Source organism: Acomys russatus, chromosome 2 (assembly GCF_903995435.1).
Source record: "Acomys russatus chromosome 2, mAcoRus1.1, whole genome shotgun sequence".
Classification (NCBI taxonomy): domain Eukaryota; kingdom Metazoa; phylum Chordata; class Mammalia; order Rodentia; family Muridae; genus Acomys; species Acomys russatus.
Genome location: NC_067138.1, coordinates 81,106,340 through 81,128,013, shown reverse-complemented (window position 1 = coordinate 81,128,013; position 21,674 = coordinate 81,106,340). Strand labels below are relative to the sequence as shown.

The 21,674-nt window shown below is 38.4% G+C and overlaps 1 protein-coding gene across 1 annotated transcript in view; it reads right to left on the bottom strand.

The window, feature by feature from the left end:
• Frmd3 (FERM domain containing 3) overlaps positions 1-21,674 on the bottom strand; it is a 199,413-nt gene that overhangs the window by 21,974 nt on the left and 155,765 nt on the right. Inside the window, exons 10-13 of the mRNA XM_051163409.1 lie at positions 21,500-21,588; positions 14,234-14,308; positions 13,890-13,958; positions 5,231-5,355 (exon numbers count right to left, since the gene is read on the bottom strand). Of these exons, the coding sequence (XP_051019366.1) occupies positions 5,231-5,355; positions 13,890-13,958; positions 14,234-14,308; positions 21,500-21,588 (358 nt within the window). The remainder of the gene's footprint in view (positions 1-5,230; positions 5,356-13,889; positions 13,959-14,233; positions 14,309-21,499; positions 21,589-21,674) is intronic.

Genomic DNA, 21,674 nt, shown 5'->3' with positions numbered 1-21,674 from the left:
TTGTCTTGAAAAACTCAAACCAACCAACTAAACAAACAAACAAAACAACTAGAAAACAAATCCACCACCCCAAAACAACCAACTAACCAAACAAAAATTCCAGAACACTGTGACAGGAAGGAATATAAGTAAAGTTGGTTGTTGGTCTGCTATCCCTGGGTGAAGAGTAATTATAAGGAGGAAGGTGGCTCTATAGGATTCATAAGCAGTTACTGATATTTTATGAACCATAAAATAATTTTGAAAATTTTAGGCTAATGTATTGCTATTTCCTAACAGATCCCAATATACTTGTGCTACATGAAAGAACTGACTTACTATGAAGGGATAGAGGTATGGGGAAAAGACGTGAATGTGTGCAAGTGGTAGTGGTGAAACTGTGTGAATCCCAGCCATGAAACCTCAGATATGGAAGAAGGAGAAAAGAATATGTTCATGGTAACTAGCTAAAAGAGATGAATGGACAATGAGAAGAACTTATTTTTTAAAAAAGATTTATTTATTATTATGTATACATGTATACATGTAGGCCTGCATGGCAGAAGAGGGCATCAGATCACATTATAGCTGGTTATGAGCCACCATGTGATTGCTGGGAATTGAACTCAGGACCTCTGGAACAGCAGTCAGTGCTCTTAACCTGTGAACCATCTCTCCAGCCCCAGGAAGAACTTATTAGAAGACAGCAAAACACTGTTTTGTCAGGGACTTTACCGGCAGTAATGTAGCATAGGAAAATGTCAAACTTCATATGAGGTCAAAATAATTGAAATTTTCTTTCTTTCAGGTGTAATGAGATGCTTTCATTACCACTCCTAAAAATATGTAGATTAAAATCAGTTTTTGTTGTTGTTGTTGAAGAGGAGGTGGAAAGAGTGTAAGGGGCAAAGGGATGGAGGACACCAAGGAAACAAGGCTTTCTCAACACAGCTAGCTGGATGTACACACATATCACCTCACAGAGACAGAGGCAGAATACACAAGGCCTGCTTAACTATGCACCATATGGGGACTGGAATGCAAGTGAGAAATGGACACATGTCCCAATTCCTAACCTAGAAGCTTTCTCCAATCAATAACCATTACAAATGAAAAATTAGTTTTCATCAAGGGAGTCTCATTGGGGAAACAAACTGCTCTTAAGGATAGGCTGCATGCCCAGTAGTTGGTGACCAACCAACAAGCAAGCAAACAAACAAACAAAACCAAAAATCTAACTCATTCATCTTTGGAGGTTCTTTGTCTCAAAATGTCATGTCAGGGGATTAAAGATATTATTTTATGTTTATTTATTTCATTACAGGCTCTGCAAATGTTTTATGGTTTCCAGGATTGTATTTTTATGGAATTTCTGAATTGTGAGCAAGTGTGTCTCGGCATATATATTTATTTCTTGTGACTTTACTTGGGCTCTTCTGTTTCTTTTTCCTATTTGAATTTATTTGCTTTTGTTTTATCTTATTTTATTTGTCATCATTCCTTAGGTGCCTGTTTGTTTTCAAATGAGAGACAGAAAGGGGGTAGAGTGGGATGAGAGGGAAGGTTGGGAGGAACTGGGCGGAGAAGGAGGAGAAATCATAATCATATTATATTGCATGAAACATTATTTTTAATAAATACTTATATTTTAATTTTCATGTTAGTAATGTAGTTACATAATGTTTCATATCCCTCTCCTTCCTCCAGTCTTTTTCAGTTTTTTTTGCCCTCTTTAAAGTTCATGGCCTTTTTTCTTCAATTATTGTTATACATATATAAAAATAAACATGTAAATACATGAAATGTTAAGATACAACAAATTGAATACAATAAAAAGATTTATAACATTCTGATGTTTAACAAATTAACTTTGTAGTAATGTTAAAAAATAATATAATTTATGACAAATTCCTGCATCTAATGGTCAATCTGTTATAATTCCCTGTATTTCCTGTCACAGCATAACCTGTCTCAATGGCCATTTTCCATGTGACATCCAGATGCCTAATAGTATAGGGCCTAATGATGCCTATACATCACATGAACTCATGTAATAGTGACTTTGTGGACTCAAAATCCAGATTATGCAGATGCTACCATGTCCAGAAGGCTCTAGGAAGGTCTGTGGCATACTCAGATTTAGGTCTATCTTAGAGTAATTTCTACTTTATTGATCTTGTACAGGATACCCAAAGACTATAGGTTGAATGTTTTATTTTTATCTCAATTGTGAAAAAACATCAGTCTCCAATGGCAATCATGTTCATGGTGGATTAATCAAAATTGGCCAAATGCTAAAGCCGAAAGAGATTTACTTAGTATACTAGGAATACTAGGAAAAGCTGAATTCATTGCCAGTGAATAAATATATTCCTTAGAAAAGGGCTCACTAAAGACAAAAACAAAAACCAAACCAAAACAAAAACCCCAGGATACATAGGGTGAATATTATTCCAATAGGAAGAAAAAGAAAATGGAAATTTTTTCCAAACAAAAATTGTACATTACAAGAATGCATTAAAAACACTAGAGATAATATCCAAGACCATTTACAAACTCAGATGTAGGAAAGAGCCTATATTTTAACTAAAAAAAGGTTGTTGCCAATGTTAATACACACGGAATCTGAAGCTGTGGGAAATGGCCAAGACTTCTTACTGCAGAGCCTAGGGATAATGATCTCTGGATATTTTAATGGAAAACTTCAATTATGGAAAATAATAGACAGCATTAGATCTTAAGATACTGTACTTTACAAGACCTCGTTTCCCAATTAAAGGACACTTCAAAGTATTGTGTGGTCCAACAAGCTATGATTAAAAAAGTACTGCCTAAGTGTCCCTCAGTAGAAGAATGGATAAAGAAACTGTGGTACATATACACTATGGAATACTACTCAGCTATTAAAAACAAGGAATTCCTGAAATTTGTGGATAAATGGATTGAGCTAGAAATGATCATAATGAGTGAGTTAACCCAGAAGCAGAAAGAGTCAAATGGTATATACTCACTTATATCTGCATACTAGCCCAAGGGGCATGTCCCACAAAAGCCTTCACTTACCAGGAAAGTGGGACAGAAGGGAGGACATCCTATTGGGACTCTAAATGAGAGAAGCATGGGAGAATAGCAAAGTAGAATGATCCAGAGGGTCCTAGAAACCTACAAGTAGAACATTATGATAGGCAGATTTGGGCCCAGGGGTCCCGCTCAAACTAAGGCACCAGCCAAGGACAATACAGGCGGTAAACTTTAAGCCCCTACTGAGATCTAGCCAACGGTCAGAACAGTCTCCACAGTTGAGTGGAGAGTGTGATATGACTTTCTCACGTACTCTGGTGCCTCACATTTGACCATGTCCCCTGGAGGGGGAGACCTGGTGGCACTCAGAAGAAGGACAGCAGGTAGCCAAGAAGAGACTTGATACCCTATGAGAATATACAGGGGGAGGTAATCCCCCTCAGGAACAGTCAGAGGGGAGGGGAATAATGGGAAAATGGGGGGGGGGAGGGAAGAATGGGAGGATACAAGGGATGGGATAAACATTGAGATGTAACAAGAATAAATTAATAAAAAAAATTAAAAAAAAAAGAAAAAAATACTGACAAATACCTGAATTCCGCCAATGAGAAGCAGATGGATAGATAGTATTACAAAATATCTTGTGCAGTATCAAGATAATAGGACATAACAAATTATCAACAAATAAGAGTTACAACAGTTTAGATATTAGTATTCTAGAATTAAAGCCTCTCTACATGATGATACCTATGAAATCAAACTGTCCAGAGCAAAGACAAGAATTAAGGGATAGTGAACTATTTGAACTTCTCCAAACATCAAAGAAAAGGATGCATGAAGTACAGAAGATTGTAAACAAGAGGTCAAAACATATCTCATTATGAATATCATCATAGTGTTTATTTATCATCATCATCATCACAATCATCACCATCATCATCATCATCATATCACAGGAAAGATATTTTTGCTTGCTTAAGATGTCTCCTTAGCTCATCTACTACATTCTCTTCACGAGGCCAGAATTCCTTCTTAATTATTTTTATTTATAATATGATATTTCTATATGTCACATATAAGCAGTATGTTAGCTAGAGAGGACAAAAAAGAAAAAAAGAAAAAAAAAAGACCAATTGAGCTGTAGAGGTGGCTCAGAGGTTAGGCACACTGACCAGAGGTCCTGAGTTCAATTTCCAGCAACCACATGATGGCTCACAACCATCTATAATGTGATCTGATGCCCTCTTCTGGCCTTCGGGTGTACATGCAGGCATAACATTGTATACATAATAAATAAATATTAAAAGAAAGAAAGGAAGGAAGGAAGGAAGAAAGAAAGGAAGAAATAGCTAGATCAGGATCTTGATGTCTAAAAGGTTTGGTATGAGTATTTTCTTTAATGGCTTTACCAACTATTCTTCTCTCCTGAAGCCTTCTGCATTATCCCAAGCAACAGGTGCTAGAAAGGCAATTGAACCTTCTTAGCGACAAGGGACCCTATATTATAAAAATAAATGAATAGTGTGTGTCACTCTTCATGCATAAAATGTGACCCTTGTCCAGCCTGTGGAACTGTGAGTGAGAATTATTAGAAAAAAAGCATCATCTGCAGAGGCTGATTGACTGATTAGAACTGTAGTAATGTGGAGAGGTTGGATTGTTTCAATTCTAGAGAAAAATTATCTTAGGACAGAGTTAGCCCCCTTTATAGCCATTAATGTTTGTCCTTTGTATATGATATCAGATACTTTGTGACCATTGGGTATTTCCTTTGGAATGCATAACCAGACTTTTAGTTCCCCTACTCAGAGTGCTGTCAGAGAAAATAAAAAGCCTGTAGCAGAGGTTTCTATTTTGGCTTTTCTGTAACCTGCCTATCCAAAGCACCCAGCAACATATTTGAAAGTTCTTTCTTTTTCTCGTTACTATAAGAAGTTCATAAGCTGGACTGTGGTGGCTCATGCCTTTAATTCCAACACAGGCAGAGGGAGCTGAGTTTGAGGTCAGCCTGGTCTACAAAGTGAGTCCAGGACAGCCAGGGATACACAGATAGAAACCCTGTCTCAAAAAAACATAAACAAAACAAACAAACAAAAAAGTACTTGCCTTACTTAAGAGCATATTTGTTGTACCATTACTTCTTTCAGAAGTAATTCTAGAAATATTTTGAATTCACAAAACTTTCACTTTCCTCAGCAAGGTGGCTTCTGGAATGAAGTGGCAGACTTACCCTCACCCACAGGAATTTCCTCTTCTTGTTCAATGGGGGAAGGAAGTAAGGGCTGCAAGGGTTCCATGTTAATGATGAGCTGTTTGTTCAAGGAGTGAAAGCTGCGACTCTGAGTAATGTTGACTCTAAAAACAGACATAAGCCAAGTAAATGCCACTGCAAGTACTGGCCCCTCCTTTTCAGTGGCTACCTAAAGTCAGAACCACCTCTGGACACATAAATATCAATAGTACAAATGTCCAACATTTAAGACACATAACTCTCCTTTGTCATTAAATTCCTGGCATAAGCCTATAAATTCTATTCAACTCTGTGGAATAAAATAAGGTTTCCCAGATGTCATCAGACAAAGATATGCTGGGTGACAACATACAAATTTTAAATAGATACAAGTAATAAACACACTGGGAAGTGCTGGCAAGCACTGTATTAGAAAGGTAGAAAGGTAAGTGATGGTAGCTCAGAGCCATTAAACCACTACCACCACCACCACCAATCCTGCTTGGACAAAGGACACAGATCTGCAACGGTGAGCTATCTTCATGTTGTTAGATGTCCAGTGTTTAAGATTTCCGTTCATGCTCTCCTCATCAGTCAGCCATGAAGCCCAGTTCTAGTTTTTCTTTGCAAAGGCATGCATACCACAGGAGGTATAACAAGTAGCTGATGGCAAGAAAACTGTTGATGTCTTATTAAAACTCTTGGTCAACTGCTGGAGGTCCAATTGCACTGTCTGTTGCTAGGAGACTAGCTGTGGACCCCAGCATAGAGAGAGAGAAGTGGAGACTTGAAGGTACACATTACATGTTTAACTCTCTCCAGTTTCCTATCAAAACCACATTAGGCAGCCTTTTGAAATAGTGCTGAATGTCTTTCTTTAGCCTTCCTGGTTTGTTCCTCACAACAGGGACTAACCCTTTTATTCCCTCGTTTTTCACATACTACCATTCTTAGGTGCCTCACAGTGTCTCCGTTTATATAGGGTTTTCAGGTCTTAATCTGACATAAACTGGGTACAACCTTAGCTTGACATAATCTGGAATTTCAGATTGCCAGGAATTTTCTCAAGCTGGACATGTCTGGTAGAACTTTCAAGGGAAGACAAGGAATAGGGTGTCTATTATCTAGAATTGGAAACTCACAGCAGACACTGGCTGCATAGGAACTGTATTGGGACTTGCCTAACCACAGTGGCACTTCTTCCTTTATCATTCTAGATGCTGATGTTGGGCCTGATGATTATGTATTAGATGATGTTTGTTTTCATGATTGGTGGCTCCATAAAGAAGTCACTGTCTGAAAGTAAGATTTTTCACTTTTTTAAAAATATGAGGGCTGAAGAGATGGCTCAGAGGTTAAGAGCACTGTCTGCTCTTCCAAGGGTCCTGAGTTCAATTCCCAGCAACCATGTGGTGGCTCACAACCATCTATAATGTGATCTGGTGCCCTCTTCTGCAGTGCAGGTGTACATGCAGGCAAAACACTGTATACATAATAATAAATAAAATCTTTTAAAAATATGAGATATATATTACAAGATACATATTGTATCATTTCTCTTCTGAACTTTCTTCATTTGGAGATTTTGGATGCTTTGATATTCCATTCAGAACCAAATTGTCCATCAACTGCTTGGTTGTGGGACAGGCTGAGATTACCAGGGTTGGTTTCCCAAGTATAAGTCCATCTTAGTATTGCATGAAAGGGGGTCATTTCAGCCCCAACACAGAGATTCATGCTGCGTTATTGTAGGAGAGGTCTATGGCTAATGGTTAGGTAGACAGGCTTAGGTAGATGACTTTTCAGCGCATTACAGGCCTCAGATTTTAAATAACATGACACAGAAGGTCACTGTTTTCCTAGTAAGTACAAGACTCAGAATAACCCAAGGGAATTTCCCACAAAATTCTAGGACTCCAAGCCCTAGGATAACTTGATAACATGAAAAAAAGACCAAAGAAAGTTGATGGTATAAGTGAATCTTTCTCAACTTTTTTTTTTTTTTATGGTGTAAAATTATTCTTTGCCTTAAAATTCATGTACTGAAAACATTTTCTGTAAAAAAGAGAAAAAAATGTAATTTCCATTGTGATGGTACTTAGAGCAGGGCATGTAGATATGATTCAGTCATGAGAGCCACCAGGAATAGTCTAGAGCTCTTATAAATGAACTCTGAAGGCCAGTGGGGTAGCTCAGTAGGTAACGACACTTGATACCATACCCAATGGCCTGATTGTTTTTTTTTTCTACTTATTTTTTTTTTATTAATTTAGGGGAGGGGAATAAAGCCTGATTGTTTTTATCCCATGGCCCCATAGATAAAGGGCAGAACCACTCCTTTAAGTTGTCCTCTGATATCTCAAGACTTGCTGTAATGGTTGTGCACATGACTCACCTCAGACACTCTCTAAATACATAAAAAACAAATAGAATGCCAGGGCAGTTTGTTTTCCCTTCCTTCAATGTTGCACAAGGAAGACATTTCTGCTTATGGGGAAACCCTCTCCAGACATCAAATCTTTTAGTGTTTCAGTCATGGGTTTCCCGTTCTCTAGAACTGGGAGAAATAAAATGGTGTTGTGTACAAACTACAAAGAGCATGGTATTTTGTTATAGAAACTTAAATACACTGTCTCTTCTGTTTCCTTTAGAATAAAAATTATCCTGATTTACCTATTTGGAAAGGTAGCAAAGAGGATGACTGACATGGCGTTTATCTGAAGCAAAAGCTCATTGGCACAATGAGTAAGGACACATACATAGTAGAAAACAATCTCAATGGTCAGTTCATTTAATGTACTGATATATATATATATATATATATATATATATATATATATATATATATATATATATTTCATCTTTTTGCTTTCTCTATGTACTTGTAAGTCAGGTGTGATAAATGTTACATTTGCACTGAGGAAGGAAATTGAGATTCAGTGATGACATGTAACTTGATTAAAAAGAATAATGATCTATCCCCTACAAAATTACTAGACTATCTGACAAAACCCTAGTATCTGGCATAGACAATATTTGTTCTTGTTGTTGATTGGAGGTGTGGGGGTCCAAGATCCTCCCTAAAAGGTTAATACATTGTCCCTAATTGGCTCCTAAAACTTGAAGGCAAGATCCCATTGCAGAAGATACAACACAGTTCAGACAAAGGATCTAGAGGGATTGAGTTGGAATTGGCATGGAAACCTATTCCCTAAGGACTAGCTGTCAAAATATCAGAAGGTAAAAGGAAATGTCAAAAGGAAAAAAGTCAATGATCCTACCCAGCTCTAAAGCCTATGAACTAGGAGAATAAGTGAGATATTTCTAATTGGGCAACAGTGGCCTTTTTATCATGGAGCTACATAAGAACTGTCTAATTGGACTTAAGGATTGATTAACGGGAGGAAATTCAAGTCTGGTACTGTAAAGCTAGTTGACTACCCATGGTTATTGATGATATGATCCTAGAGGAGAGCCTACTAAGGACATTTTCCCAAATGGCATTTTATACTATTCCTAAATGGTATCCTTTCCACCAGTTTTCTAAATAATTTTACCTACAGATAAGTGTAGTTCTCACCTCTCATCAAAGAATGGTCTTTCTATAGCAGGTAGCATCTACTATAAAGACCCACAACAGGTCAAAATGCAGAGAACAAATGACCATGGTATGCCCAACTCCAGTTAGAGTATCTACAATACAACCTCTACACCTAAGGCTCAGGGAAGATTGCGGAAGAGTGTGTGGGGATTGTAATTATCAGAACACCAGGATGCCTGCTGCAAGATTGTATCTTTCAGTCATAGGTGGGACTCTATATCCATAAAAATCTCAGCAATGTGGCTGCTTGGACAAGATATGTAGAAGCTCAACATCAGTTGGCATGCCAATGCAGATAAGGGACATTTCACAAGGCCTCCCCCCTAGATGAATAAATACTGGCAATCAGTGGCTGTTGAGAAAGGGAGAGTCAATTGTCTCCAGGGTTGATCTCCCCACACTGATAGATTATCCAGTCTTAAATAATCAGTCCGGAACACACAAACATACAAGTAACATCAAGAAAAGTCAGAAAAATTATATATCCTGAATATTTATGTGTGTGTTAGTATACATCTACATACATATATAATGTATACACACACACACACACACACACACATATATGTTTAAATGTGCAAATGACAGAGAATGGGAGGCATGAAAGGAGTTGGAGTGGAGAGAGGGAGAGGTGAAGGTGACTTAATACATTAAGTATGCAATACTCAAAAAAAGTAAAGCTAAATATAACAAAAGGAATTATATGGCAAACCCAGGATTCTAAGCCTTGTCTAGTACTTTTGTTTTATACCACACTTTCTACATTTGTGAGTGTACAGCATCCTAATAAGATTTATTTTACAAGTAGTATTTTGAAGTTGGGGCTATATAAGAAAGTCCTACTGTGCCAAACACTTTTCTGAGAATTTGCCAAGGTTCAAACTGGCTTTTACTCTGCCCATCCTCCTCATATCCTGACATGTTTTAGTCAATGTTATGATGCTATAACAACTATGGGATGTAGGGAACAAATAAAATGAATTTATTTAGATTGCAGGTCTAGATACTGGAAGAATCCTGAAAGCATGTGTAGTCATTGTCTTAGCTCTTGGTGATGGCCTCATAATGGGTTAACTTATGGCAGACAATGTGGAAAGACAAACAGGAACGTTCAAAAGGCAAATGTGAGGCAGCATCATCATCAAGAAAATTAATAACTTGGGTCTTACAGAAGAATTAATACCATCAAGAGATGGAATCCATCCATGTGGTTCTGCCTTCATGATTTAAACACTTCTTATGCAGCCTTACTCTTAATTTTCTCACCTCCTTATGACTACTCTATCAGAATCACGGTTCTGGTATAGACACCTTTGTGGACACTCCAAACCTAGTCATGAAGTAACTGATTCCTATGCCAAGTTAGAACATGTGCTATGTTTCCACACTTACAGATCCCACCCATTAACTGTCTGTAGAAATGCCTACCCTGTTTCACAAGCCACTCCTGTTGAAGTGTATCCAAATAAAACTGTCATTAAGAATTCTAATGTAGGGGCAAGAGAGATGGTTCAGAGCTTAAGAGTATTGTCTGTTATTTCACAGGTCCTGAGTTCAATTCCCAGCAACCATGTGGTGCCTCACAGCCATCTACAATGAGATCTGGTGCCCTTTTCTGGCAGAGCACACACATGGGTGGGCAGATAATAACCAAATAAATCTAAAAAGAAAAAAAAAAAGAAAAGAAAAGAAATCTAAGGTAGGAGGTTTGTTGTGACAAATTAAGGTAGATTTTTAACATTATAATATATAATTTGTGTAGGCTTTTGAGTATTGATGTATTCTACTTAGCCTGAGAAAAGCATGTATTCAAAGATGAGAAGGTGAAATTACAGAACCTGATTGTAAACTGATGACAGGTAAATGCAGGACTTGAAAATGGCGACAAAACAGAGCGAGTACACTGACGTTTATGACAGTCATTCACCACTCTGTGACCAAGGAGGTAATGCTGGCCTAGTGTCTGAAAGGATTTTAATATGCACATATCCTGCAGATTCTCCATCCCCATTTTTACAATGTTGTGGTTTGAACCACAGGCATTTGCAATGCTGAGCAAGTCTCTATTGAGCTGAAGGCTATGTTGTAAGTGAATGATGTCATTGCCTTACGTGTATATGCCACTTTACATTTTAAAAAGCTTTTTTTTTTTTTTTTAAAGTTCCCAACAAAATCTAAAAGTAGGTCAAGGCAATACAAGAGTTTCACTTCATATACGGGTAAACCAATAAACTAGGATATTCAGTGACTTACCCAAGGCCACCGAGCTGGCAGGCCATGTAGCAAAGATTAAAATTTATTCATTTTTGTATCAGAACATTCTTGTAGCTTGCTGGCTCTGGGTGTTCTGTGTGTCCCCTGGTGGTGGATCCTATGCTCCGAGCTGCAGCCCTCCATCTGATGTAGCCTCTTGGCCAGGCTCAGGGATTCTTCCCCACCAGCCAGCCCAGGAGAGATTTCCCCAGGATCTTCCCATGCCATCAATAAAGGCCAGTGAACTAACACCATAATGAGCTTCTCTATCTGAAGGAAAGAATAATCCTAAAATATTCTAAGGTGTTGGTTTCTGTCTCTTTATACATAACATTTTTTTTTCAGAAGCCAGAGTCTATGAGCCTGTAATTTTATTTTATTTTATTTTTTTGAGAAGAATCTCAAGTGTGAGGGGAGATGATGATACCTCAGCATTGCCATTAACAATACTTTTTCTGAAGAGTCTCAACAAAATGTGACCTCATTATTACATTTTCACTTTTGATAGCCATATCAAAGAAGCCAATATAATTTAAAAATAAAGTAACGGTCTAAGAGAAACATGTTCTTCCATGCAAATGACTTCTAAGAAGGCAGAGATTACGTGAAAGTGTCACACACATTATTACTGCTCTGACTGCAGTGGGGCCTCTGGAGAGGTCAAGGGTCTTCAGAATAGTATCTTGGACACATCTCATGTCTAAGAAAATGGCTAAATCTCATATCAATTAAATAGAAGAAACAAAGATGTCATTAAGGCCATTTCCTATCCAAAGTTTTCTGGAAAAGTGAAAATGGCATATCTTATTATCCCTGTCTCCCTTTCCCCTATCTTAAACGGTTACAGGTTAGGAGAGAGGAGAGTGTTCTAAATTGCCTTTCAACCTTTGAGCAGCATGCCACATATTTAGATATCCATCAAGGCACCCTCAATCAAGAGTTCCTACACTCTCTAACGCTGCAAATTTCTCTTACTTTTTGAAGCTGGAGAGTCAGGTTTTACAGATCTCCATATGAGATCTCCCTTAGGACTCCTTATAAGCTGGAATGAATCAAGGTGCATCAGATCTCCTGAAGCCTTTGGCTATGCTCAGCTTTCTGGGAGACAGGTAATGTCTTGATGGCCTCGCATGTCTGGCTTAGCCTACCTTCCACAGGGTCACAGCTACCTCCTGCCCATAACCCCAGGAATAAGGTAGAGTGACACAGAGCTCACCCAGGATTCCTGGAAATGGAGGAAATTCAGAAAATCCAGACATAAAGCAAACACTTTTGGGTTTCAAAGTTGAAGAGGGAAGTTCAGGTACCAAATATTCTGTGATAAATTCCCGAAATAATTTATCTTATCAGAAGTGGAGGCTTTATGGGGAAGGATAGGTGCTAGGAAAGGAAGGAGGAGCTGGGGTGATGAAGGAAAATAAGAACAAGGTAGGATGATATATATGTATGTAAATTCTATGATGAAGCTCATTATATCACATAATAACTTAAAAACAAGATTAAAAATAATTTCATTTATGATGATTTAATTTTAAAGGGTGTGCTGTCATGAAGAGAGTGCTCATCCTAAGGCATTCAGTATGTTCAAAGTTTGGAATATACATTTGCTTTTGTAAATTGTAGTCATACAAAGTTAGTTTGGCAAAGAAAACACTTAATATAGATTGTTGCTATAGTTTGGAGGATGAGAATTTTAAGGTTGTCCTCATCTGTGTAGTGAGCCTGAGGTTATCCTGATGTATATATAGGAGACCTTGTCTTAAAAAATGTGTATTCTGAACCTAATAATAGTAATGGCTCTAATTCTATGATTTGGCCTTTGGGAGTACAAAGATCATATGTAAAGTGCAAAGATTATCATATGGAAAGGCAAAGTCACAAAGAGAAGGACTGGAACAATTCCTTAGTTCTCCATGAGGTCAAGTAAGTCAAACCTTTGATCAGGTACAGAGACACCTCAAAGTATCAGAGGTGATTTAAGATTTTTTTTTTTTTACAATAAGAAAACACACACTACTGAGTGGGAAGTTAGGAGTCTAATAAGACAAAAAAAATATGCATGAGGTCATGTGTAGAACATGTGTGAGAAAGCTTATGGTATGCAAATAAGATAAAAAAGACTACCTAGATGATCCAGACTCCTAAATCATTTGAATAATGTTGCCTTGTGCACTCCTATCCCTTTTCTTTCTCTATTCCCTTTCTTTCCCTGTAACTATATCTGTATGATCTACTATAACCATATGCTTCTGGTCAATTATTTCTCAGGGACAGAAGAACTTAGAATGCACCTCCAGATGTGTTCACGCTAACCCAAACTCATCAGCTATTATGAGGATGGATATTTGTTGTTCAGTCACAGAGAAGAACTCAGAGCAGTAAGCCTGACCATGACTGAGGAGTAAGATGTGGTTAGATCTATGCTATGATGGCAGTATGACAAGGTAATGGGGCAGGCAGAGCTAGCAGGAGCCACCTAATGGCATATGTCTTCCTTAGTCATGCAGCATTCTAGACCCAATACCAATACTTTGGTATCTGCATACCAAGGGACCTAGGAGGGAGCCATGCTGCCTTGAGGCCATAGCCCTGATAAATCTGAGGGAGACTTCTAGGGAAGTGAATGCCTTGACTTCATGCTGCATGCCCTTATACATACTGAGGGATCAAAAAAGTTAGGATAAAATTATCTTTGTGTCATTGAAGAATGAACCCAGAGCCTGATGTGTGCTGATCTAACTTTGAAGTGCCTTCATCTGTTACTGGAGCACCCTCCTGCAAGCCAAAAGGGAGCACCTTCCTCACCTGTGCACCTCAGGAGGATCCCTCTGGATTTTGGAACTTGCCTCCACCACCTCTTTAGCCACTTTACCACTACAAAAAACACAAATACGACGGATGTAAGTAGACACTCCAAAGAAATGGGAAGGGTGTCTTCATGTTCCTAAGTCAGCTCTAAGAGTCTACCCCTTCCCTTCTTCCATAAGAAAAAAATTATGTGGAGGTTTAGGATGAATTGTCAGAATAACTCAGTGAAATGGAACTAGAGCAACAAAGAGTCATAAGCACAATATCTACAGCAAAACACTTAAATGTAAATGGATGTCATCATCCCAACCCATCACTGTAATGGGATCATTGTTACCCACCTGTATCGAAATCTACTTCCTTTAAAAAATATCTTGCTGCTTGACACAGTCTTGATCTGACTGGATTTTGCATACCTTCAAGGAAAAGCACAGCAGAGATGGGTGTAACATTGAAAAAATTCAAGCGGACATGCAGTAGATCTGAGGTAATCCCTCTTCATAACTTCTAGAAAGAAATTCATTTTACATGGTAACTAAGCATAGATGTACATGGTCTGGAGGAGTTTTGCCAAAAAATAGAATTTTATATACATTGTAATTTGATATGTTCAATGATATATCCTTTCATTGTTTGTGAATACTGGTCATAACCCACACATTTGATTTTATATTCTATTTCTAGGTCAGGCCTGAAAAAATTTTCAGGCAATGGTGATAAATAGAAAGAAATGTTTCCACATTCATATTTGAGAGATATAAAAATTATATAATATGGTATCATATATATATAATATGTCAGCTGTGCTTATGTAAATATTAAAAGAGATGCCTATGTAAATATTAAAAGAGAAAATAGCTTCCTAGCCAGAAAAGTCATTCATTGTTTTATAAAGAACTCTTGATGTTCTGCTTTACCAAGGGAATGGGTCCATGACATCACAGCATGGACACTAGCTTCGGTGTCACCTTGCTACAGTGTCACTGAAAAGACAGATGGCTAGGATGCAAAATGATGGGAAGCTAAACCCAGGGCTAATTTCACTTTTACACATAAACATGAACAAAATGGCAACACTCTGGAAAGAACTCAAAAACATGGGCTGCCTCAGAATGGAGCATACGTTACTTTGATAGCTAAGGATGCTTCCGAGTTTATGAAATTACATAAACAGAAATTAGAAAGAACTGGCATTTCACATTTCAGGATGGTTTGAAATACTGATAATACAAGAAAAAAAAAAAATCTCAGCCTTTAATCTCAGCACCGGGGAGGCAGAGGCTGGCAGAACTCTGTAAGTTTCAGGCCAGCCTGGTTAACAAAGTGAGTCCAGGAAAGCCAGAACTACAAGAGAAACCCTGTTTAAAAAAATCTGACTAGATCAGTCCCACACCTAGATGAAGAACTATAGGTAATTAATGACAGTTGTGAGAGGAGAGCCAGTCTTTCCCAATGAATAAGCTACCTAATGGGTTATCCAATACCAAGTGGACAGCCCTAAAAGTATACATGTGTATACATATGCATATATACATATGTATTTATGCAACACTAAATTGACTTAACAGGCTGTATTTATGTATTTAATCATATATATTAACAAAAATAATTTAAAAAAAAGAGTCCATGGATTTTAGAGGGTGAGTGAGACACAGAAGGAGTCTGAAATAAGAGAGAATGACAGAGTATGATATATATATATATACATATATATATAACATATATTCACACATATAAAATTAAGAAAAACAAGACCCACAAATCAGCTAGAGAGATAGCTCAGTGGTTAAGAGTGCTGTCTGATCTTCCAGACGTCCTGAGTTCAATTCCCAGCAACCCTATGGTAGCCCACAGCCATCTATAATGTGATCTGGTGTCCTCTTCTGCAGATAAAGTACTCATATACAATAAATAAATGCATTAAAAAAGAAATATCTTTTAAAAGTTTCATAATCATAGAAATTAGGGCACTTCACTCCTGTCAGAATGCAAAGATCAACAAAACAGAAAGCAACAAATGCTGGAGTAGGGTTGAGGAAGAGGGAACACACATCCTTATCCGGTAGAATTGCAAACTGGTGTAATCATTATGGAAATCAGTGCCTAGAATTTTCAGAAAGCTAAAAATAAATCCACCATATGACCCAGCTATACCACTCTTTGTCATATGTCCAAAAGACTCCAATATCATACTTCAGAGATACTTATTCAGCCATGTTCATTGCTCCTCTATGGCAATAGCTAGGAAAATAGAAGCAATCCTTCAACTTGAGGAATAGGTCATGGAAACCTGGAACATTACACTACGGAGTACTACTTAGCTCTAAAGAAAAAGGAAATCATGACCTTTGCAGGTAAACGGATGAAACTAGAAATGCTCATATTACATGTGGTAGCCAGACCCAGAAAGACAAATGTCACATGTTGTCATTCATCTGAGGTCCTAGCTCCAAATTTTCAGATGTGTATACATTTCCTGGAGTCAGTGTAGAAATCAGGAAACTAAAAATTGACCATGGTTGTACTGAAGTTTGGAAGTAATAGAAAGGGCCATAGCAGGGTACAAGTGCTCTTATGGGTGGAATGGGAAAACCAGGGAGGGAGCTCTAACCAGGGCATGGGAGTGAGATATATATGGAGGGAGAGAGAAGGGTAAAATAACAGTAAGGATGTCTGGAATTATTATCAGGAATCATACATTTATCTACCTTAAAAACCCCAAGTGTATAAATATACATAATTAGTTAAAATAAAATTCTCTCATCTGGCCTGACAATGCTTCCTCCTAGAGCTAAAGCCCATCTAAAAAAAATCCTCTCACACCAGGCATGAGAAGCTGTCTTTTGAGTTGTGTTCAGGATTGTCCAAGAAACTCCTGGAACTTATAAACTATTGTTATTGCCACTGGTTGCCTCTCAGGAGTGGAAGTTAAGTTTCTACTTTTTCTTTTTCTTTTTTCTTTTTTTTTTTTTTATTAATTTATTCTTGTTACATCTCAATGTTTATCCCATCCCTTGTATCCTCCCATTCCCCCCCCCCCGCATTTTCCCATTATTCCCCTCCCCTATGACTGTTCCTGAGGGGGATCACCTCCCCCTATATATTCTCATAGGGTATCAAGTCTCTTCTTGGCTACCTGCTGTCCTTCCTCTGAGTGCCACCAGGTCTCCCCCGCCAGGGGACATGGTCAAATGTGAGGCACCATAGTACGTGAGAAAGTCATATCACACTCTCCACTCAACTGTGGAGAATATTCTGACCATTGGCTAGATCTGGGAAGGGGTTTAAAGTTTACCTCCTGTATTGTCCTTGGCTGGTGTCTTAGTTTGAGCGGGACCCCTGGGCCCAAATCTGCCTATCATATTGTTCTACTTGTAGGTTTCTAGGACCCTCTGTATCCTTTTATTTTGCTATTCTCCCATGCATCTCTCATTTAGAGTCCCAATAGGATGCCTTCCCCTCTGTCCCAGTTTCCTGGTAAGTGAAGGCTTTCGTGGGACATGCCCCTTGGGCTAGTATGCAGATATAAGTGAGTATATACCATTTGATTCTTTCTGCTTCTGGGTTAACGCACTCATTATGATCATTTCTAGCTCAATCCATTTATCCACAAATTTCAGGAATTCCTTGTTTTTAATAGCTGAGTAGTATTCCATCATGTACTTCATGAGTCACAATAGACCTGAAGTCCTTCTCCCTGAGGTCTGTCTTTCATGGTACCAATGAAGAGAAATAACTAACAAGAGATAATGTTTATGAACACATTTGACATGTATACCTGGTGGTAATCAACAGCTGTATAATTGAACGTGTGGCCTACTCAACAGCAAAGAAATCAAGCCTGGTACTGGAAACCTAGCCAACTACCCAGGGCTAGTGAAGTCATGGATCCTGGAGGAGAACCTATAACTGCTACTAACTACTACAACATTACTAGACCAGTACAATCTCTAACTATACTTTATATATCTATCCTGAGACACTGCACAGATAAGTGTAGTTCTCATCGCTCATCAGGAAAATTTCCCTTTGCAACAGATGGAGATCATTACAGAAAACCACAAGCAATTAAAATACAGCAGAATTCATCTGCAGATAACTCATACACCTAAGGCTCAGGATCATTTCAGAAGGTGTGGAAAATCAAAAGAGGCAGAAGATCAGGAAGCTTGTTATAAGATTGTTTCTCTTATCAGTATCAGAAGTTACACTGACAAAGTGTCACCAAAATGACTGCCTAAACATCTTCTGCACAAGAACAGTAATAGACTGGTGAAAGCCCAAAAGGCCTCATCCTGAAACAAAGAGCTACAGGCAACTAAGGAACACTGAGAGTGGGAGAAATGGTCCTCCCCAGAGCACACCAACTGCCTATGAAATACCACATAGGCAGCCCTGAAAACATACATAGAAGCAACATTGTACACTCTGGGAAGGTTCTATTTAATTATTTATCATATATATGTACATATAGGTAAGTAACAATTAATAAAAAAAAAGACCTTGAATTTGCAAGAGAGTAAGGAGCAGCATATGAGGATTTGGAGGGAGGACAGGGAAGGGGAAGGGATGAAATTGTATTAAAATTTCAAAAGAAAAAAGAGATAACTAAAAATTTTAAATTAATTCCTTGAGAAATTAATATATATATATTCCAATTTAGTTATAGTCACTCCCAGATTCCTCCCTTTAAGTACTCCAGAGTCTACCTTCATCTCACTCTCATGCCATTTTTATTTTTAATAACTGCTAGCTACAACTTATAATGCATGTGTATACTTGGATGCAAGGCTGTCATCTGATGCAAGGACCTTATACCACAAAACACATCCTTGGAAAAACTCAATCCCACAGCAGCCTAGAACTATCAACAGTTCTCAGCAAATGGAGGGTGCTCATTACTTCCTTACTCCTCACTGCTAGAATGCTGATTCACTTGCACTCATGTTGATGCAACCATAGCTATTGTGATTTCATAAATGCATTCATAAATGTTATATCCAGAAAGCATTGTTTTGCTACAGTCTCTCTAATTTCTGGACTTTACAATTTATCTGTCCCTTCTTCCACAATTTTCCCAGAGACTTGGGAAGAGACGAGTGTGTCACATGAATGTGAGTATTCCAGAGACACTTATTCTCTGCGTTTTGAACAGCTGTGTTTCTACCATCCATTATACAAAGACACTTCTATGGTGAGAGACTGGGAGTTTCAATAATGTATACTGGTCTTTAGAAGGCAATTTGATACCATTTCCACTTAAAAAATAATAGCAGTAGGCTCATCCTTTGTGGCCTATGAACTCCCCAGCCATGAGATCTTGGTCATATTTACAGTACCAGGGATGCATTTCTTCATGTAGAGCAGGCCTTAAATACAACCAAGAAATGGGTACTTATTCCTGCAATGGTCATGGAAATACTGAACACAGCAGGATATCCTGTAGACTGGTCTTTATTATACTTCATACAGTTCAAAGTTAGCAAAGGCCATCTCTTCCAGCACTCTACAGGCTATCTTCCAAAAGAATAAAAGCTAGAAAGCTGGGAGGAAGATCCAGAACAGCTTGATTTCTATATATATCCTGTGACCAAAATGTGAGTGGAGAACTAAGACAAATAACAACAGCTTACAATATTTTTGGGTGGGTGGGGAGAGGAGGGCTGGTCACTGGGACACCACACTAACAACTGGAGAGGGGATATCTCACACCTAGCACTGGGTTTTTATTTAGCAACCTATAGCTTCTTAGAGGTTACATGCTTACCCCTTGTTTGTGTTATATGCCCCCTCCACGCTTACTCCCCTTCCTCATCATTTTGATTTCTCTTTCATATAATTTGGGTTTTTACAATAACTACTCCCTTAAGATCTTTATCTCCCCTTCTACCACTAGCCCCTTTTTTGTTACTTGTATAAACTAATAACTCCAAGTTAAACACACAAATCTGAAGATGCTAGAATCAACAAATGAGTGAGAACATGCAGTGTTTGGCTTTCCGGTTCTCAGTGAAATCACCCAGTATGTAGTTCTAGTTCCATGTACTTATTTGTGAACTTCATAACTTCATTTTTTTTTAGAGCTGAATGAAATTTCATTATGTATATGTGCCAGATTTTTATCATCTATTTAACCAACTGATGGAAATTTAAGCTATTTTTTAATTCCTAGCAAAGTAAATAAAGTAGCAACGATCACAGATGAGCAAGTGTCTGTGCAGTAGAATACACTGCTTTGGGTACATTCTCAGGAACAATGTAGCTGGATCATACAGTAGATCTGCTCCTACCTTTCGGAGGAACCTACACACATTGATTTCCATAGTGGCTGCATGAGTTTGTACTTCCACCAAGAATGACTAAGGATTACCCTTATTGTACATGACCCCCTAGAACATGTTGTCTTTGTTTTTGTGATCTTAGCCATTCTGACAGGCATGAGATGAAACCTTTCCTAAAGGTTAAGGATATTGAGCACTTACCTCTTTCCTGAACTGGTCATCTTCTGTAACCTGGTACAGGTTCCAATGGTGGGACTGGGAAATCAACCCAGCCACAGAACCTTTAACCTACAACTTGTCCTTTACAAGATGTGCTGGGGCAATGAGGTCCGGAGCTTATGGGAGTGGCCAACCAATGACTGGTCTAACTTGAAGCCCAGGCCACTTGGGGGAATCCATGTCCCACACTGTTTCGATGGCCAGGGATCAGAAGCTAGATGGCCCGGACACCTGGGGTAGCCCAATTGCCGTCAGAGAGGCTAATTTCCCTCAGCTGATTGGAGCAGATGCAGAGACCCACAGTCATATATTAGGTGGGGCTTGGAGAACCCCATGGAAGAAGGGAAGGAAGGAGTGTGGGAGCTAGAGGGGTCAAGGACACCACAAGGACATGGCTAACAGAATTAACTAAATAGGACTCACAGAGACTGGAACAGCATAACAGAGCCTAAATGGGCCTGTGTACTAGGTCCTCTGTATACATGGTGTGTTTGCTTAGCTTGGGGTATTTGTGTGAATCCTACAAGTGAGAGTGGGGGGTGTCTCTGATGGTTGCTGGCTCTTGGGACCTTTTTTCTCCCACTATGGTGCATCGTTCAGCCTTGATGAGAGGTTGTGTCTAGGATTATTGCATCTTATTATCCAGTGTTCAGTTGTTATCCCTTGGAGGCTTGCTCTTGTCTGAAGGGAGATAATGGAGCAGTGAGTCTGGTGGAGAGGGGAGGGGAGTGGACTGGGAGGAGTGGAGGGAGGGGAGGCTGAGGTAGAGTTGTATTATATGAGATAAGAATATATTTTTTTAAAAAAAGGGAATAAGTACTTCTTAGTCTTTGAATCTCTTCTTTGAGAACTTTCTGTTTGGTTCGATAGCACAGTTTTAATTGGGTTGTTCATTTTCTTTTTTCTTTTTTTAGACTTTGAATACTCTAGACACTAATCCTCTATCAGCTGTTATATGGTAAATAATTATATCCCAAATTTACATTACATTTAAATAGAATACAAAGAGCTCTGTTAAACAAAATGAATATGCAGTCATTGGCAAGGCATAAAGGGATCCGTGAGTGCTTAAAAAAACCTACAATCAAGTGAAAACAAGAGTCTTACTTATAAAAGGCTTGGTTTTCTACCCCACATTTCCATAAATGTTTGCAGGCAGCTGGTGTTGAAGTATGGAATGCCAAGACAGCATTTTTCTAATAAAAAAATAACAAGAGAGGATACATTAAACACAGTTTATACTATTCGTGCTTTTCATGAAGGTATTTGTACCCTATTACAG